At 39.2% G+C, this 17240-nt stretch overlaps 1 protein-coding gene across 5 annotated transcripts in view; it reads right to left on the bottom strand.

Moving 5' to 3' along the window:
- Positions 1–17240, bottom strand: part of Sarnp (SAP domain containing ribonucleoprotein) — a 52483-nt gene that overhangs the window by 16676 nt on the left and 18567 nt on the right. For all 5 annotated transcript variants that reach the window (XM_076920700.1, XM_076920702.1, XM_076920701.1 and 2 more), the window contains 5 exons: positions 14507–14558; positions 12612–12685; positions 12171–12199; positions 9700–9725; positions 7406–7474 (listed from right to left, as the gene is read on the bottom strand). In XM_076920700.1, the coding sequence (XP_076776815.1) occupies positions 7406–7474; positions 9700–9725; positions 12171–12199; positions 12612–12685; positions 14507–14558 (250 nt within the window). The remainder of the gene's footprint in view (positions 1–7405; positions 7475–9699; positions 9726–12170; positions 12200–12611; positions 12686–14506; positions 14559–17240) is intronic.

The raw sequence follows: 17240 nt of genomic DNA, 5'->3' as shown, positions 1-17240 counted from the left end.
TTTACTTGTGTACAACCATACTTAGAAATTACAATTATATTTGACAAAGTACTTACTTAAAAATTCCAATAACATCTTCTCATTAAATCCAAATAAAGCTTCCATCTGCTTATTTTCCCACAAATACTACAAATAAAGATCTCAGCTTCAGGAACTTTGTAAAAGTCAAGAGAAAAGCTGGGAGGCTGGAGAGATGACTCAGTAGTGAAAAGCACTGGATGCTTATCCAAACGACCCAGGCTGAACTACCAGCATTCACACAGACCTTACAACCATCTCCAACTGCAGCTCTAGGGCATCTATTGCCCTCTCTGGTCTGTACGGCATTACAAACACACAGATATAGATGCAGGCAAAATACCCATATACACAAAACAATAAAAAAAATTTTCAAGAAAAGGTGGAAAAGAATCATAGACAACCTATTACATACTTAGAATTCAAACAGGAAAGCAGTGAGAATCTTTCACGAGCATAACTCAACAACACAAAAATATGACAAAGGACTCAATTGTTGAGGACATCCTGAGCAAAATAGCAAACTACAGCTCCTAAAATTAATTAATGAGTTAATTATTTTAAAAAGGCAACAAGATCAGGACACACTTGTACAGGGACAAGAGTATGATAATTAGGCTCAACCATCAAAAGACCCTGTAAAACTGAGAGAGAACCAGGAGTGTCAATCAAGTAAGAGAAAGGGATTTCTCTGAAGACACACACTATTTCCTAATGAGTCCACTTCTCTTAGGCCTCTCATAATACTGATTATTTTCAACTGCTTATTCTCTAAAATCACTTCCACACAATGGCATGATAGTGAGAATTCTGTAACTGCCTCTGTGTTATACCCTAGCTAATTCTATACCAAAATAGTCTCTAAAGTCCACATTAAATATTTCAATCAATCTCAATGTGTTTCTGTAAAATAAATATAAGAAATTAAAAATAAATAGGTATAAATACAAGACACATCTTCAAAGCTGGGGATTTGAAAACTCAATGTTTTTATATAAACTCTAAATGCTGAACATTGCAAAGATATTATTTCTATCCGAAGAATCTGCTCTTGAAATTAAAAAGTAAAATTTGAATAAAATACTAATTAAAAAGAACAAAATAAAACACCAGAAAAACTAGCACCTGGGTAGGGCAGCTGGCAGCAGCAGCAGATCAATTTGGAGATTGGCCTCAGATAGGCCAAGTTCAAAGACAGTCTGAGCTACAAGAGATCTTTGTCTCAAAAAAACCAAACCAAACCAAACTACAAAAAAGCCACAGAGAATGGGCGTGAGGAAAGAAATGAGCGTGTTCTAGATTGTGACAGGACTCAGGCTATTTACAGCTGTCACTGCCATCACTCTCAGGAGCTGCTAGACAAGTAAGCCTCCATGTGACACTACTCACTCATCCACTTACTTGATTGTTTCTTTGTTTTTCTGTTTGTTTTTTTCCAGACAGAATTTCTCCATATAACAGAGTCCTGGCTGTCTTGGACTTGCTTTGTAGACCAGGTCAGCCTCAAAATCCACCTGCCTCTGTCTTCTAAGTGCCGGACCAAAGGCTTCACCACTACTCCCAGGTGGATTTGGGCTTTTGTCGCCTTTGCTGTTTTTGAGACAGGATCTCACTGTATAGCCATGACTGACCTGGAGCTTAAGAGTTTCATCTGCCTCTGGAAGGCTGGGATTAAGTCAGTGTCAGTGTCTCTGTCTGTATCTGTCTCTCTCTCTCTCTCTCTCTCTCTAAAAAAGTGGGGGTCAGGGCTACGAATAACAAGCCTACACTAAACTAAGGAGTGCTGAGAGAAGGGAAAATTTTATTCCCAAGGGAGAGCACACCAAGTGGTTATCTAATACCAAAGGCCCTAAAATAAATCATACATATGAGGGCCATTATACAAGCTGAGAACATGTGTATGCATGTTTAACAGTTAATTAAGGAAGAGCAAGGGAGAAGGCTCATGGGTGGGGTTGGAAGGAGGAAAGAGAATGGAGAAATGATATGTAGTTTTATTATAATCTGAAAAATTATGAAAACTCAGCAGCCTTCCAATATAACAATGACATATAGAAAAAGACATCAGAGGAAACAATGAAAACTTTAGGCCAAAAGCAATCTACCTATTCAAGCAACTCCAGCAAAATTAACAAGCTTCATAGAAACAACAAAAAAGTTAAAATAATGTGAAGCAAAAAGGACCCACGATAGTCAAACCAACCCTGGGCAAACATACACTACTAGAAGTATCCCACACAAATTTCAAGTTATATCACACACTCACAGCAACAACAAAAACACAGCACTAGTACAAAACCAGACATATAGATCAGTGAACTAGAAAAGAGGATCCAGATACAAGCCAGGCAACCACAACCATTTGACTTTTGACCAAGATACTCAAAGTACACACTTAAGGAAAGACAGCATTTTCATCAAAGGATAGGCTTAGAAGTGAGACAGATAAAAGGCAGAGGCAGAAGGCAGAGAATCAGACACTTTTGAGAGACACTTAGAGGAAGAGAGACTGAAGAATAAACGGGATTGAAACACACTCTGTCTGGTCTCCATTCTTCCAGTCCGCCCTCACTCTCTCTCTTGCTGAACCTTGACCCCCGGACTGGAGGGGCAGCTTGGTCCGGGATACAGTGGCCGCCAAACGCGGGGCATCCCGGGCCTCAACATTTTGCTCGGGCTGCGACATTTTAGGCCGCCCAAAGTGGGGCAGCCTAGGCCCCAACATACTGGAACCAGATTATCTACCTGTAAAACAAAAATCAACTTCAAGTGGATAAAGGATGTCAATACATGACAAGTGCTCGAGGAGAGGGAGAGCTCACTTCAAGATATAAATACAGACAGGGACTTTCTGAACAGGACTCCAATAACTCAGGAAATAATCAGATGGAATCTCTTGAAATTAAAGTTCTGTACAGCAAATATGAAGAAGGTATCTACAGGATAAGAGATCTTCGCAGCTATCAATCTAACAGAAGATTAGTATCTAGAATATACAAAGAACTATAATAAGGAAATAAACCATCCAATCAAAAAATAGGCTAGTAGGCTGGAAAGATGGCTGAGCAGTAAAGAACACATAGTGCTCTTTCAGAGGATCAGGTATGCTTCAGAGCATTCATATCAGGTGGCTCAAACTGTGTGTAACTCTTAACTCCAGGGATATCTGAGGTTTCTGGCCTCCACCAACTCCTGTACTCACACCTGCACACACATACACATAAATTAAAACAGTTGGTGCTCTTGCAAAGGACCTAGGTTCTGTTCCCAGCACCTACACTAGGAAGCATTTATATGAATAAATGCTTAAGCCATAGCTTTGGCTTGTTCTCTGATTAGCTTGTAACTTAATTACCCTTTTATTCTAGTTAACCTCTTCTCAGGTTCATACAAAGGTCTCCTCAAGAATTGCCGTGAATCCCCACCACCACCAGTCAGCTCCTATTTCCTAGAATTCCTCCCTCCCCCTCCCTTTCTCTCTCCCTCTCTGCCAGAACTCCCACCTCCTATTTTCTGCCTCAGCTCATTGGCAAGAGTTTTGTTTTGTTTTTTAATTGACAGGTGATGTTTCCATACAATTCACAAGAGATTCTCTCTGTAGTGGGCACAACCATGCTTTTGTGGGGAAAGCGGGGGAATCAGGGTCCCTCTATGTAGCCCTGGCTGTCCCGGAACTCTCTATGTAGAAGAGCTGGCCTCTAACCTACAGCCTCTGCCTCCCACGTGCTGGGATTAAAGACATGCCACCAGGTCTAGCTTCACAGGCTTATACTTACATTCAGGCATACATATAAAAGCTGTCCTGACTTTTACACACACACAAACACACTTATACACAAGCATAGTATCACATAAACCATCACTCCCATAATAAACAAACAATTTTAAAATTATAATTTTAAAAAGGTGTCTTAATAGAGGCACCCACATGGGTGAACAAGGCATCCTCTAGAAGGTATGTTATAGAATGAATATCTGAATGCCCAGTAAGAGATATATTTCCTATGAATTTCTGGCCAGGGAGACCCTCAAGGCCACCAAAGTAACACAGCCAACTGTCGATGTTTTTGGTTGTCCACCATAACCTCAGTGTTGAATACACAGCACACTTTGCTTCAGAGACAGAAATATCAAGCTAGACATGACTGGAAAACTTCCTCCCTGTTGGCTAGCTTTCACAGTGCCATAATTGTAGACCAAGTAGAGCTGGAATGTGGTTAAAATTCATCAGTGCACTAGCTAGTAGTGATCTCTGTGTGCTACAATACCAATAAGACAGGCCCACGAGTGAAATAATGGAATGACCAATATGGTGGGTAACCAACTCCCCACATGTGGGAATCCACACCTGGTACTGTACACCTGGTCAAAGCACATGGCTAGGGAGGACAAAATCCCTAGGTGGAGAACCCACAATTATTGACTTGCTAAGTGGACACATTGTCTGTCAAACTATCTTCTAAATACTTGTATTTATACCCACAGGCTACTGCTGTTCTCGGCCTTAGTCAGAAAGCTGCTTTTCTGCAGTGCAGCAGCTCACGGGCACTCCTGACTGGTTAGTGTGCTAAGAATGCTCAGCCATGAATGGGACATGCATATCAACCTCTCATGAAGGTTCAGAAAATATCAAAAGGGGGGCATTATGGGACTGGAACTATGACTAAAAGTTAAGAGCACTTGTTGTTCTTGCAGAGTGTTGGGAGCAGAGCACAAAGCTACACCATCATGTCCACAATTCTCCAGAGAAACCAGGAATGCTGAGCAATGTGGGATTGTACCTCCGATGGGAAAGATGGAAAAACCCTGTTTTTCCATCCAGAAAACCAGGAATAGGAAATAATTAATAGCTTAATGATCTGCATTATCTGTTGGGCCAGCCCATATCAAGTCCCTACAACTAGGACCAGTGTCTAAATGACCCTTCATTATCTGAATAGCCAGAGGCTCTCCTGACCTCCCCCAAACAGAACTAATAGAGGCAGCTAATAGGCCAAATGACCTCCATGAAAATTCTATCAGAAATTTCCCAGGGCTGGAGAGATGGCTCAGCAGTTAAGAGTACTGAATGCTCTTCCAGAGGTCCTGAGTTCAATTCCCAGCAACCACATGAGGGCTCACAACCAACTGTAATGAGATCTGATGTCCTCTTCTGACGTGTCTGAAGAGAGCAACAGTGTACTCATAAAATAACTCTTTAAAAAAAAAGAAATTTCCCAAACATTTAAGTTATGATAAATGGAGCAATGTACCACCCATAATTATTGATACAGCATCCAGAATTTCACTTTGCTTCCCCACATTTTAAAATTAAACCCTCCCAGTCTCTTTGAGACTGGATCTCATGTAGTCCAAACTGGCCTCACAATGTGGCTGAAGATGACGCTGAACCTCAAACCCTCCACTTCTATCTCCTAAGAGTTATTATTGGAATGTCCTATACACCCAGTTTACAAAGTGGTGGGAATGAAATTGAGTGATTCCCCAGCACTCTACCAACTAAGCTAGTCTTATCCCTAAATAATATCCACCTAAAACATGGCTAAGTTAAATGTGTCTATTAGTCAGAAGTGATGGCAAACACCTTTAATCCCAGCACTTGAGAGGCAGAGAAGGGGGGGGATGTACTTCAGGGACAATCTTATCAAAATTAACAGACTATTAAATTTCTCATCACTAGCCAATAATAAGCATGTGGGGCACACGTGTCTGTGCGCATGCGTGCGTGCATACATTTGTGTGTTGTGTACGTGCATGTGTGTGTGTTTATGAAAATACCTAGGAACATCTAGGGCTGGGGTAGAGTGTCCAGCTCAATCAGAGTGCCTGAGAAGCACATACATGGCACTGCACTCGATCCATCACTAGCCTCACTACCACCCGCCAACAAGAATAAAAAAGTCTAGAAAAGGATTACTTAGTAGGATAGATGGTTAATCACATGAAAAGCTCCAAGTGTTGGAAAAGTCTGGTAATAGTCAAGAAAAGAAAAAGGAAGATAAACTAAAATTAGCAAGGCTATAGATGCTTCTTCCTTCTCCTCCACAAAAATCATTACCACTTGCTCCATATATTCCTGAGAAGGAAGAAAAACAAATACTCCAGTGTTCTGCATAGTGCTTAGACTTGCTCTTGTTCTTTTTAATCAACATGCATTTTATACAACTTCCTAAAATAGTAAGCTTTACTTTCCCAAGTATGTCAATGTGTAATAAAGCAAAACAATCTACTCAAAATACATACAGTTAATATACAGACCTAAATCCAGACTTGGTTGTTTGCTTTTTCAGATTTAGTTTTTAGCAAAATCCTTGTCCTCTGACCATAAATAATCAACCAACTGACTGTCTTCATTCCCTCTATCCAATCACTGCTTCTTCACTATCACCAAGTCCCATCCACCAATAGGACTTACACAAACATGTCTTTTGGAGGCAAGTAAAACTGACAGTGGAGGAAACTGACAGTCAAACACAGACTGAAAAACAAGATGGTGAGCAGTAAGATACACTTAGCCAGACCTTATTTATGTCGGTTTATTTTGTTGAGGAAGTGAGGTCTGTTAGCCTACTTAAGACCATGGGGCTTAAATGAGAAACCTTTTGTGTAAGTATTGTCTAAATGCTAGTGCCACCCTCTGTTGTCACCTTCCTTATCCTAAACCAATAGTATCCTATTCACCGAGAACTGAAGTAGAGACATGAATAGACATGACTTTCACTAAGCAAAGAGAAAGAGGAAAGATGACCTATAGACAGGAGTAAGAGAGGAAAGACAGTTCTTTAAGTTTCTGTGTAATACCTAATGTGTTATAAAGCTAAAAACTGAAATGTATGTGCACTCACAAAAAAGCCAAAAACTGAAAACAGTTTCCTCAGATTGTTAATGTGTCCAAGCTGTACATCTACAGCATAGAGATAAGCAGGTTTCGATGTTAAAGGGGGCGGGGATCATAAACATTTCTATATGAACTCCAAATTTTATTCTAGGTGCATGTTTTCTCTTTTATTCCCATTATGCCTGTACCAGAATAGTTAGAGCATGCTTTAACATTACTGTAGGCCATATCATTTTTCAAAGACAGGGCCTCACTACAGAAACCCATCCGCCTCCCAAGCGCTGGGATCAAACTATAACAAAAAAGTTATCAAAGAGAAATGGGCTGTTTTAGTAGTCTGGGTAAAAGATATGAAGCCAATCTATTGAACAAAATTATTTTGTTAAATAGTTGATCTAATATAATCAATTGTGGGGTAGTGATATTCAAATGACATAAAAATGAAGTGCTAAAAAGTCAGCTTCACAAAATGACTTCCCAAAAGTCATTTCCTAATTCCCATGCTGTTCTAATATTCTAAAAACAGAAATTACAGCTCATACACATTACCTTTCTAGAGATGGAAGAGACATTCAGACCAAATCTCTGTGCTCTTTCCTTTAGTTTATCCAGGTTAACCTACAAAAATAGAGATACATTAAAAAATAATAAAGAGAAGGCAGACACTATGGTTCAAAACTGAGTTCAAATAAGCCTACTTGAAATCAAACATACCTTGTCCCAAACTCAGGAGATAAGTGACATAAATCCACCCCAATGATAACTAAAAGACCTCTTTTGAAATAGACAGTGAATGATTCAGCTCTTTAACCCTTACTCATTAAGGGCAGCAAGAGCCTAAAAGAGCTCAAGACCTAAGTAGGCTAAACACTGCCTGAAAAATACCACATAAAAATCATCACCACTACAAACAAGTCCACCATCCACAGTCCAACTCCGTAACTTCCACCACACACAATCTCTAAAAGTAGACTGGTTTTAGTTTTCTGAGACAGGCTCTTCTTCTATAAAGCCCAAGATAGCCTTCAAATCACTATATATCCCTACAGGGCCTCAAATGTGCAATAATCCTCCTGCCTCAACCTCTAGAATGCTAGGATTACAAGCATGTCACACCAAACTCTCTGCTAAGTGATGCATCTTTAAGCAAATGTAACCATCTCAACTTCATATGACAAATGATACTACTCAACTCAATTCTCTTTCCTCTTTTCTTAGAAGCCTTGGTACAATCATTTAGAACATACTAAATAGTAATAAATTATTTCAATTTCAGTTACAATATTGACTGTGGCAGGAGTTCAGAGTTGAATATATTTTATCACAACACTATTTTGAAAACTTACTGACTAGTCACAATGGCCCAGAAAACACCACTCTAATTCTTCATTCTTTACTCTCAAATATATGTGTATAACATATATAAATATATACATATATTGTTTTGTTTTGTTGTGACATCTGACCATGTAGCCTTGACTTGCTTAGAAGTCACTACGCAGACCAGGCTACCTCAAACTGCATAGAGATATCTACCTGCCTCTGCCTCGAAAGTGCTAGGATTGAAGGAATGTACCACCACACCTGGCTCCTCTTAAATTTATAGGCAATATTAAGAGGCAACAAGCTGGAAATTTAGTTGGTAGAGTGCCTGACTAGCCTGAGTTTGATCCCTAATATGACATGAATCAGACAGAGTGGTGCATGCCTGCAATCCCAGCATTCTGGAGGTAAAAGCAAGAGAATCAGACATTCAAGGCCATCCTCAGATAAAAGCAAGATCCAGGCTGGTCCAGGAATCATGAAACCCTGTTTCAAAAATTAAATCAATTAACTTATTGATTTAAAAAAGAAAAAAAAAAAAACCCAGTATCTACAAATAGAACTTATTAAGTTGCTTCTATAGATTCTTTGTAGTTAAGAATTAGAAGTTTGAGTGAGGCAGTGGTGGCGCACGCCTTTAATGCCCTGGGAGCACTTGGGAGTCAGAGGCAGGTGGATTTCTGAGTTTGAAGCCAACCTGGTCTACAGAGTGAATTCCAGGACAGCCAGGGCTACACAGAGAAACCCTGTCTCGGACCCCCCCCCCCAAAAAAAAAAAAAAAGAATTAGAGTCTGGGCAGTGGTGGGCACACACCTTTAATCCCAGTACTTGAGACAGAGACAGAGGCAGAGAGGCAGAGAGGCAGAAGCAGGAGGATAGATCTTCAAGTTTGAGAGAAGCCTGGCCTACAGAGCAAGTTCCAGAATACCCAGGGCTAAACAGAAAAAAACTATTTTGAAGAAACAAAACTAAATGAAATCATTTTTTTTTTTTAAAGATTTAGACTAAAAGCTACTAGGCAAGGCCTAAAACTTCAGCATCATAAAACAAAAGGGTTAGCCTTTAGCTAACAAAAATCTACTTATCATTTCAAAGTAACGGCTGGCAGGAAAGAGGGTTATATAGAAATTTGAGTATGTGGCAAGTTTTCTAGCTTCCCAACTTCCAACACTTAAAATTCAGGGCATACCATACTGAAAAATTACCAACTCATGACCTCAGAGTCCCCTCTAATCTGACAAAGAGACTAAATCTTCAAAATTGTACAGAATTAAGATCTAGCTTTGTGGAGCTGGAGATAAGGCACAGGGTTTCAGAGCACTAGTTGCTCTTCCAGAAGACCTGGGTTCAATTCCCAGAACCCACACAGCAGCTCACAACTGTCTGTAACTCAGAACTCAGGAAACCCAACATGCACAGACACACATGCAGGAAGAATACACATTCACATAAAATAAAGGTCAAAAACTATTTTTTTTTAAATCTGGATTTTTAAAAGATTAAAAAAAAAATTTCATACCATAGGTTTGGTGTCAGATGATAAACCTAAAGAAATAAAAATTTTTAAGTTACTTAATATTTTTAAAATTTCACAAAATTAAATCTTTAAATCAAATTAAAAACATAAACATAATACAGGATAAAAACCCTTTAGACATACATGAGACCCTGTCTCAAAAATTAATTAATTCAAAAAAGAACAATACCTACAAACATAATTTATAAGTTATTTCCACAGATTCTTTTGTGGTTATACATTGGGGCTGTGAAAAGGCTCAACAAATCAAAGTGATTGCTCCACAAGCCTGGTAGTTCAATCCCCAGAGCCCAAATAAAGGTGGAAGAAGAGAATCAACTCCACATAGGCTATCTTCTAGGCGTTAATTAAAAAAAAAAAAAAAAAAAAAAAAAAAAGAAAACATACATCTATACAAAAACTTAAAAACAAATATTCACAGCATCATTAATTGAATCAGATAAAACGCAATGAACAAGCATCAACGGCCTTTTTATCTGATACAGTGCCATGAACAAGTACCAACTGATAACTGAATAAATAAAAGGTGACATGCTCATAAAGTAGGGTTTGTATTATAAGCAATAAGATGAGTGAGATTCTCTTTATTATCAAATGCTGGAAACAAGTTAGGCTGAGGATGATGTTTGGTGACACAGCACTAATATACAAATGGGTGTGACCACAGAGCAGGTCTGGAGGTGCCAATCTATAATCTTAGCATTTGGAAAATTGTAAATCTGAGGAACAGCCAAACATAGCTACACAGCAAGTCTGAGGTCACCCTGTGGTTCAAAGTAAAATTTTACACTAAGTGAAAAGCTAATTACAAAAGATCACAGATCATACACATGCTTCCATTAGTGTGAAGGCAAATTCATAAACGGAGACAAACATCAGTGGTTGATTAAGCACTGGGCAGAAGAGGGAATGAAGAATAATTAACTGGTAATCAGTACAAAATCTGCCATAGCTGGTGAGTGAGTATCAGGCCTCTGAATAAACTAAAAACAAAGAAGAGAAAAAGAAAGCCCAGCCTACTTCCAGTTCTCTCTGTGCTCCATGTCTACGTTTCAAGACATAGCTCCCTGTCCCTGCCGCCATGCCTGGGGCCTGGGCCCTGCCTCTGCTCCACCACTGTGGACTCTTACCCCTTTGGAACCATGAGCCAAAATAAATTCTCTCTGCCTCAAGTTGTTTTCCATCATGTGTTTTATCATGTCAACAAAAAAGTAACTAATATAGTATGTATGCAGCAGAGGATAACCTTGAACCCTAAATCCTTTGTCCACTTCTCTTGCATGCTAGGCAAGAACACTACATACTAAGGTACAGATCCAGCCACTAGGCCCTTTTATTTTTTTTCTTCCTTAAGACAAGATTTCTCTGTGTAGCCCTGGCTGTCCTGGAACTCACTCTGTAGACCAGGCTGCCCTCAAACTCATAGATATCTACCTGCCTCTGCCTCCCAAGTGCTGGGATTAAAGCTGTGCACCACCACTGCCCTGGCTCTTGTTTTAAGATAGTTTTTAACTATATAGCTGAGGCTAGATTTCAAATGGTGATTCTCTTGCCTTAGTCTCCCAAGTGCAGGAATACACTGATATACCCTATCTTACAGTATTATATTTTGTGTGTACATGTGAAAACCAGAGGACAACCTCAGGTATGGTTACCCAGGATCTGTCTACTTTGTTTTGTTCTACTGAGAGAGGGTCTTTCATTGGCCTAAAGCTCACCAATTATTCAGGATGACCAGCCAGAAGGCCAGGTACCTCTGCCTGCCAACCACTTACAAACACACATCACACATTACTATAGCCTGCTTTTTTTTTTTTTTTTTTTTTTTTTTTTTTTTTTTTTTTTTTTTTTTTTTTTTTTTTTTTATGTGAGTTCTGGGGATCAAATTCTTTTCAAGCACTTTACCCACTGAGCCATCTCCTCAGCCCTTAAAATATCATTTTTAGCATTCTACATAGTCTATTATACTACAGTTTACACTTAACTAATTAATACTGTACTGGATACATGGGTTTTTTTTTTCCCAATTTATTGATCAATATATATGATGCTAACATAAGCCTCATAGCTAAGTCTTTAAGTATATCAGAGGTTACTTCTTGGTAACTTCTTAAAAATAAAATTGTGAAGTTAAATATAGTCTCCTTCACTTTAATACTACGTCAGCTCAGAGCACTAAAAAAGTACATATAATTCTATGCTAATAAGACACAGAAATAAGTACAAGGTACTAAAAATTTCTCAAAAGTCCTAGAAAAGAAAAACAAATGATGAGATCTCTCTCGTTAAATTCAGAACATTCTCTTGATTATTCATGAGATTTAAAGGTGGCAAATGCTATAGCCTCTTAAGGGCTTCTAGAACCAACAAAGTTACCTTAATTTGGAGGAATAAAATCTATAGTCAGAAAAAAGACAAAGTAAGCTTTCTCAGAAGAACCTCTGTATTCTCACCTTTTGTTGGAACTGAAGAAATTCCAAACCTGTAAGAAAAAACAAGTTAAATTTTAGGAAGCTGTTCACACCCTTAGTTGTCTGTGTCCGTGTCAAGGGTGCATGACACTTCTTTCTTGTGATCTCAAACTTTGCAATCATTAGCTAATTCTAACAACCCCATGAAAGAGGTTCAGTTTACTCTCCTTCTCACCAACAGTCCAAGAGTCCACTAAAAGAAATCCTCAGACTCAGGAGCAGCTGTCAGTTCCTGACTTTTACCTATCATAAAAACCCTGACCAATGATGACAAAACCCAGCATATAGCTACTACATCCAAATCAGCAGAAATGTTCTGCATGTGGCCCAAACTGTATTAAGTTCAATGAAAACACTTCTACTTGAAACCAACAATTATAACTAGAAACAAAGATATGACCCCCCTACCTTGGAAGTACTCACCTAGCTGCCCGAGCAGCCTTCTTACTCTCCAAGCTTACAGGTACATTGAATCGTTCAGCCCTCTTCTGCATTCTCTAAGTGATAATAAATGACAAAATGAAGAGAAAACTGTAATTTATTATTTAAAAAAAATAGTTGGTTAGGGTAATTTCTTAAGATCTAACTGAAAACACTGACAACCTTAGAACCTATCAGGTAGTATTCATTCTAAGGCTTAACACAATTGTTTCCAGGAAGTGTGCACATGCACGCGCGTGCACACACACTTATTGCATTCACATTCTCAAAAGCAAAAAGAAATAAAATAAGATTCATATTCTACACAAACCCCAAAACACAGTTCTATTTTGCTTGAAAAAGATACAGAGCAAGAGCAAAAGAATGAGAGAGTGAGAAAGAGAATGAGAGAGAGAGAGAGAGAGAGAGAGAGAGAGAGAGAGAGAGAGAGAGAGAGAGAAGATCAAAAGAACATATTGGTTCCAGTACAGGTAATCTAACACCACTACCACCACCAAAACACTTCCTCCCTGAACTCTAAGTGAACAAATCTCAGCTATGAGCCAGGCATGGAGGCAGACTCCCAGGACTCGACAGGCAGAGGCTAGTGGATCTCTGATCTAAGGCCAGCCGGGTTTATAGAGTGAATTCCAGGATAGCCAGGGCTACACAGAGAAACTCTCTGGTCTCAAAAACAACAACAACAAACTCCTCTACTTTGAAAGTACAAAACTGAACAAGAGATTTCAAACAAAACCTGATTTCAAGCATCTTGAGATAAAAATCCAAAGAAATTTTACTCTCACCAGCTACCAACTTAAACAATTTAACAACTTAAAGGAACACCTACCATTGCTACTTTTCCAAAGTACATACAGTCCTCTCAAGCTCTAACCCTACACCTGTAAACCTAATGAAGTTACTATTAAGACTACAGTAGTATATGTAACAGATGAACAGTAGTATATGTAACAGTAGCTTAAAGGTAACTACTTACTATACCAGCTCAAATATTTTCCTGAGTTAGTGGAGAAAGACAACATCAATTGTCAATATTCCCCCAATTCCCCTAATAAATTTGCCTATGAATAAATTATTTACATGATCAAACTCAGGCTTTAGCCACAGGGACCTTTACCTATAGTGCCAACTTAACAGCCCTGAATGAAAACTTTTAAATAATGTTGAAGACAGAAGAAAAGGTTAAAAACAGAAACAGCCAGGCATGGTGACACATACCTAGAATCCTAACACTCGGGAGGTTGAAACAGAAAGATTTTGTTTGGGGCAAGCCTGAGCTACACAGTAAGATGCTATTCTAAAGAACAAAAAAATAAAATTAAAATGGGGACTCAATGGTTGAAAGGCTGTGCAAGTCTGATAACCTGAGCTAGAATGTCCCACAACTCTGTCAAATGTACTAGTACACAACTATAAACCAAGCAATCCTGTTGCAAGATGGGAGATGGTTATCTGCTGGAAGCTCATGGGCCAGCTAGCCTGGAGTGCACACCATAGCAGAAGAAACAAAAGACCTGACTAAGTCCAGCCAGATGGTTCAGTCAGTAATGTTGTTCAATGCCAAGCCAGACAACCTAAGCTTTATGCTTTATCTCTGGAACCCACATGCTCGAAGAGAATCAATTCCCCCAAGTAGTCCTCTGACCTACACAAGCGCACGCACATGTACACACACACACACACACACACACACACACACACACACACACAGACAGAGAGAGAGAGAGAGAGAGAGAAATAAAATGTAATTTTAAAAAATGTTTTAAGGAGAGACCTCTACCTCAAGAAAGTGGAAGGCAAGAATTCACTATGAAAAACTGTCTTCTGTCCACATCCCCAACCCCACCTCAATTAAAAATTAACAAAAGAATACTTACCTCAGTCTGAGGTATTCCAGATGTAATTTTTACCACCTTCTTTTCTGATGCCCTAAAAAGAGAGATTTTAAAAGTCGGAAAATTGCTATCTTAACCCAAAACATGAGAAATGTGCAAGAATTCACCTGAGTTATGTCCCCTCCCCACATGTGTCTACCACCCCTTAATCCATAGAAACATGAAGTTTGTAAGAACCCTGGCTCCTTGAACAGTCATTAACTGAGAAGAAAATACTAAGCTATTTTAACTAAGGTTCCAGACAATCAGCAAAGAAGTCAGGCTAACCATGCTGGGCTGAAGGGACACACACAGTCATTTCATTTGCTTTTAGGCACTTCACAGTTACTTTTGAACTAAGAACTACATCTCCAACCTTCAATTAAATAGAAGTTCTCAATTTTCATTACAATATTTACCTAGTGCTCTACCAGCCCTGATTTCCTTCTTTTGTAAGTCCCTATTGCTCCCGTGGGATTTTAGCTCTAGCTGAAACCGTCAAAGCAGAACAAATAAAAATACCACAGGAAGTGGGAAGAAGAAAGGCTAAGGAGGTGGGGGCTGAATTAGGAAAACATGGTAAGTAACTGGTCAAAAGGCTTAAGAGAAAACAAAAGAGAGGGACCGCAGGGGCAGGAGACAAAGTTCGGAAGTCCCCAGGATAAATGGAAGGGCATTAACTCTCCAACAAACAACTCCCATAAAACTGTGGGTCATAACCAGTCTCATTAAGGTCCCTTATTTAGAGACATGGGCAGCTTTTGTTCCAATATCCCAAACACTTTTCCCATTTGATGCCCTGAAAGGTAGTAATGGTTTAATGACATTTTCAGAGGAAGCAATTCTGGAACACAACCTGACTCTCCTCCATCTTTTTGTTGGAAGTCCTTAGACTAACAGGCAAGCAACGAATGCCCCCTGCTGACCATAACAAAGTCCTACAATATTTGCTCCTGGGGAAAAAACCTTAAAACTAGAAACAGAAGTGTATTTACACATAACTTCAGGCCTAAGATGATGTAAAGAGCTTTCCTTTTGGATACACAAGGGATTCAAATCAGCCCTTGAATATTCAGACTGTTTGCTAACCCTCCATTTTTTTATTGCTATTGTGTGAAACATGGCCTCTCTCATTCAGGCAAAGCTATCTTCAAACTCCTAACTCTCTTGCCTCCATCTCTCTAGTGCTGAAATTACAGGTGTGCACTACTACACATTCCCCTACCTCTCTTATCTTTTTAATACAGGGTGTCTGTTACCTTGTAATCTTGGCTGGCCTGTAAATTCCTGTATAAAGCAGATGGCCTTGAACTCTGCCTGCCTCTGCTTCTTAAGTGTTGGAATTAAAAGCATGACCATAGCCAGACCTGATAGCACTCACCTTTAAGTCCTGTATTTGAGAGGCAGAGACGAGAGGATATCTGTGAATTCAAGGCCAGACTGGACTATATACCATATTCCAGGAGATCCAGGGCCACAGACCCTCAAAAAACAAATACCAGCACTTAGGAGAGGCAAGGTCACCCTAGTCTACAGAGCAAGCTCCAGAACAGTCAGAGCTGTCAGAGCTGAGAAACCTTGTCTCAAGACAAAACAGAACAAGCCTGATCCACCAGGCCTGTTTTTAATGAAATTAGACTTTAAGTAAAACATAAACTTCTGTAGAGCAAAAGCTAGGTATGGTAGCACACACCCTTTAAATCCCAATCCTTGTGGGGCAGGGGAAGCCAGAGCCAGTCTTCTCAGGATAATGACTTCCACGTTTTCATCTGGCTTATTTTTTGTTGTTTCTGAGACAGTATCTCAAATACTTGGTTGAGAATGATATCAACTTCTGATCTTTCTGCTTCCACCTCACTAATGCTGGGATTATAAACATGCAACACTGCATCTAGTTTCACTCAGCACTGGGAACTGAACCCAGAACTCTGTATACACTAGGCATTCTACCAACTAAATGACAACCTCAGCCCCCATGTTCACGTCTTGAAAAACAATCATTACAATAAACCTCGGAGTAAAAAGGGAACCTGAGAGGGAACGTCTCATATTCCAACTCCCTCAGACACATTAAACCCAAGCAATAAATACACATCGCACCCTCATTGGATTCACATGAGATTCACATTGGATTCTATTCTTCATTGACTAATTTTTCTCCTATCCAGTCACATACAAAAAGTATTTCCCTAAATATAGGGTCTCAAAATCTTTCCATATAATTTTGCCTAAAACCATAACTATTTCTCTGCAAAGCAAAATTACAATGCCGCCTTTTTTTTTTTTTTTTTTTGGTTTTTGGAGACAGGGTTTCTCTGTATAGCCTTGGCTGTCCTGGAACTCACTCTGTAGACCAGGCTGGCCTCAAACTCAGAAATCAGTCTGCCTCTGCCTCCCACGTGCTGGGATTAAAGGCGTGCGCCACCACCGCCCGGCAATACCGCCCAATTTTTAATGTCTTTCTTGCAAAATCCATTAATAGAATTAAAGCTATCTAAAGAGATTTATACTTTACATATTCTAATATGATCCATTAAAAAAAAAAAAAACTATTTTTAACCCAAACAAGCTAATTATCATTACATTCATTTGCTCTATTCTTGTACCAGAAATCCCCAAAATACTTTAAAACTACTTCATTAAATCATTTTCTCTAGGTACTGTATCTAATTACAAATCTACATTGCAGACTGAGAGTATAGACTGTATGCTTAGTATTCATGAGGCCCTCAATTTA

Source organism: Arvicanthis niloticus, chromosome 22 (genome assembly GCF_011762505.2).
Source record: "Arvicanthis niloticus isolate mArvNil1 chromosome 22, mArvNil1.pat.X, whole genome shotgun sequence".
In the NCBI taxonomy this organism is placed as follows: Eukaryota; Metazoa; Chordata; class Mammalia; order Rodentia; family Muridae; genus Arvicanthis; species Arvicanthis niloticus.
This window is presented reverse-complemented; position numbering and strand designations above follow the sequence as displayed.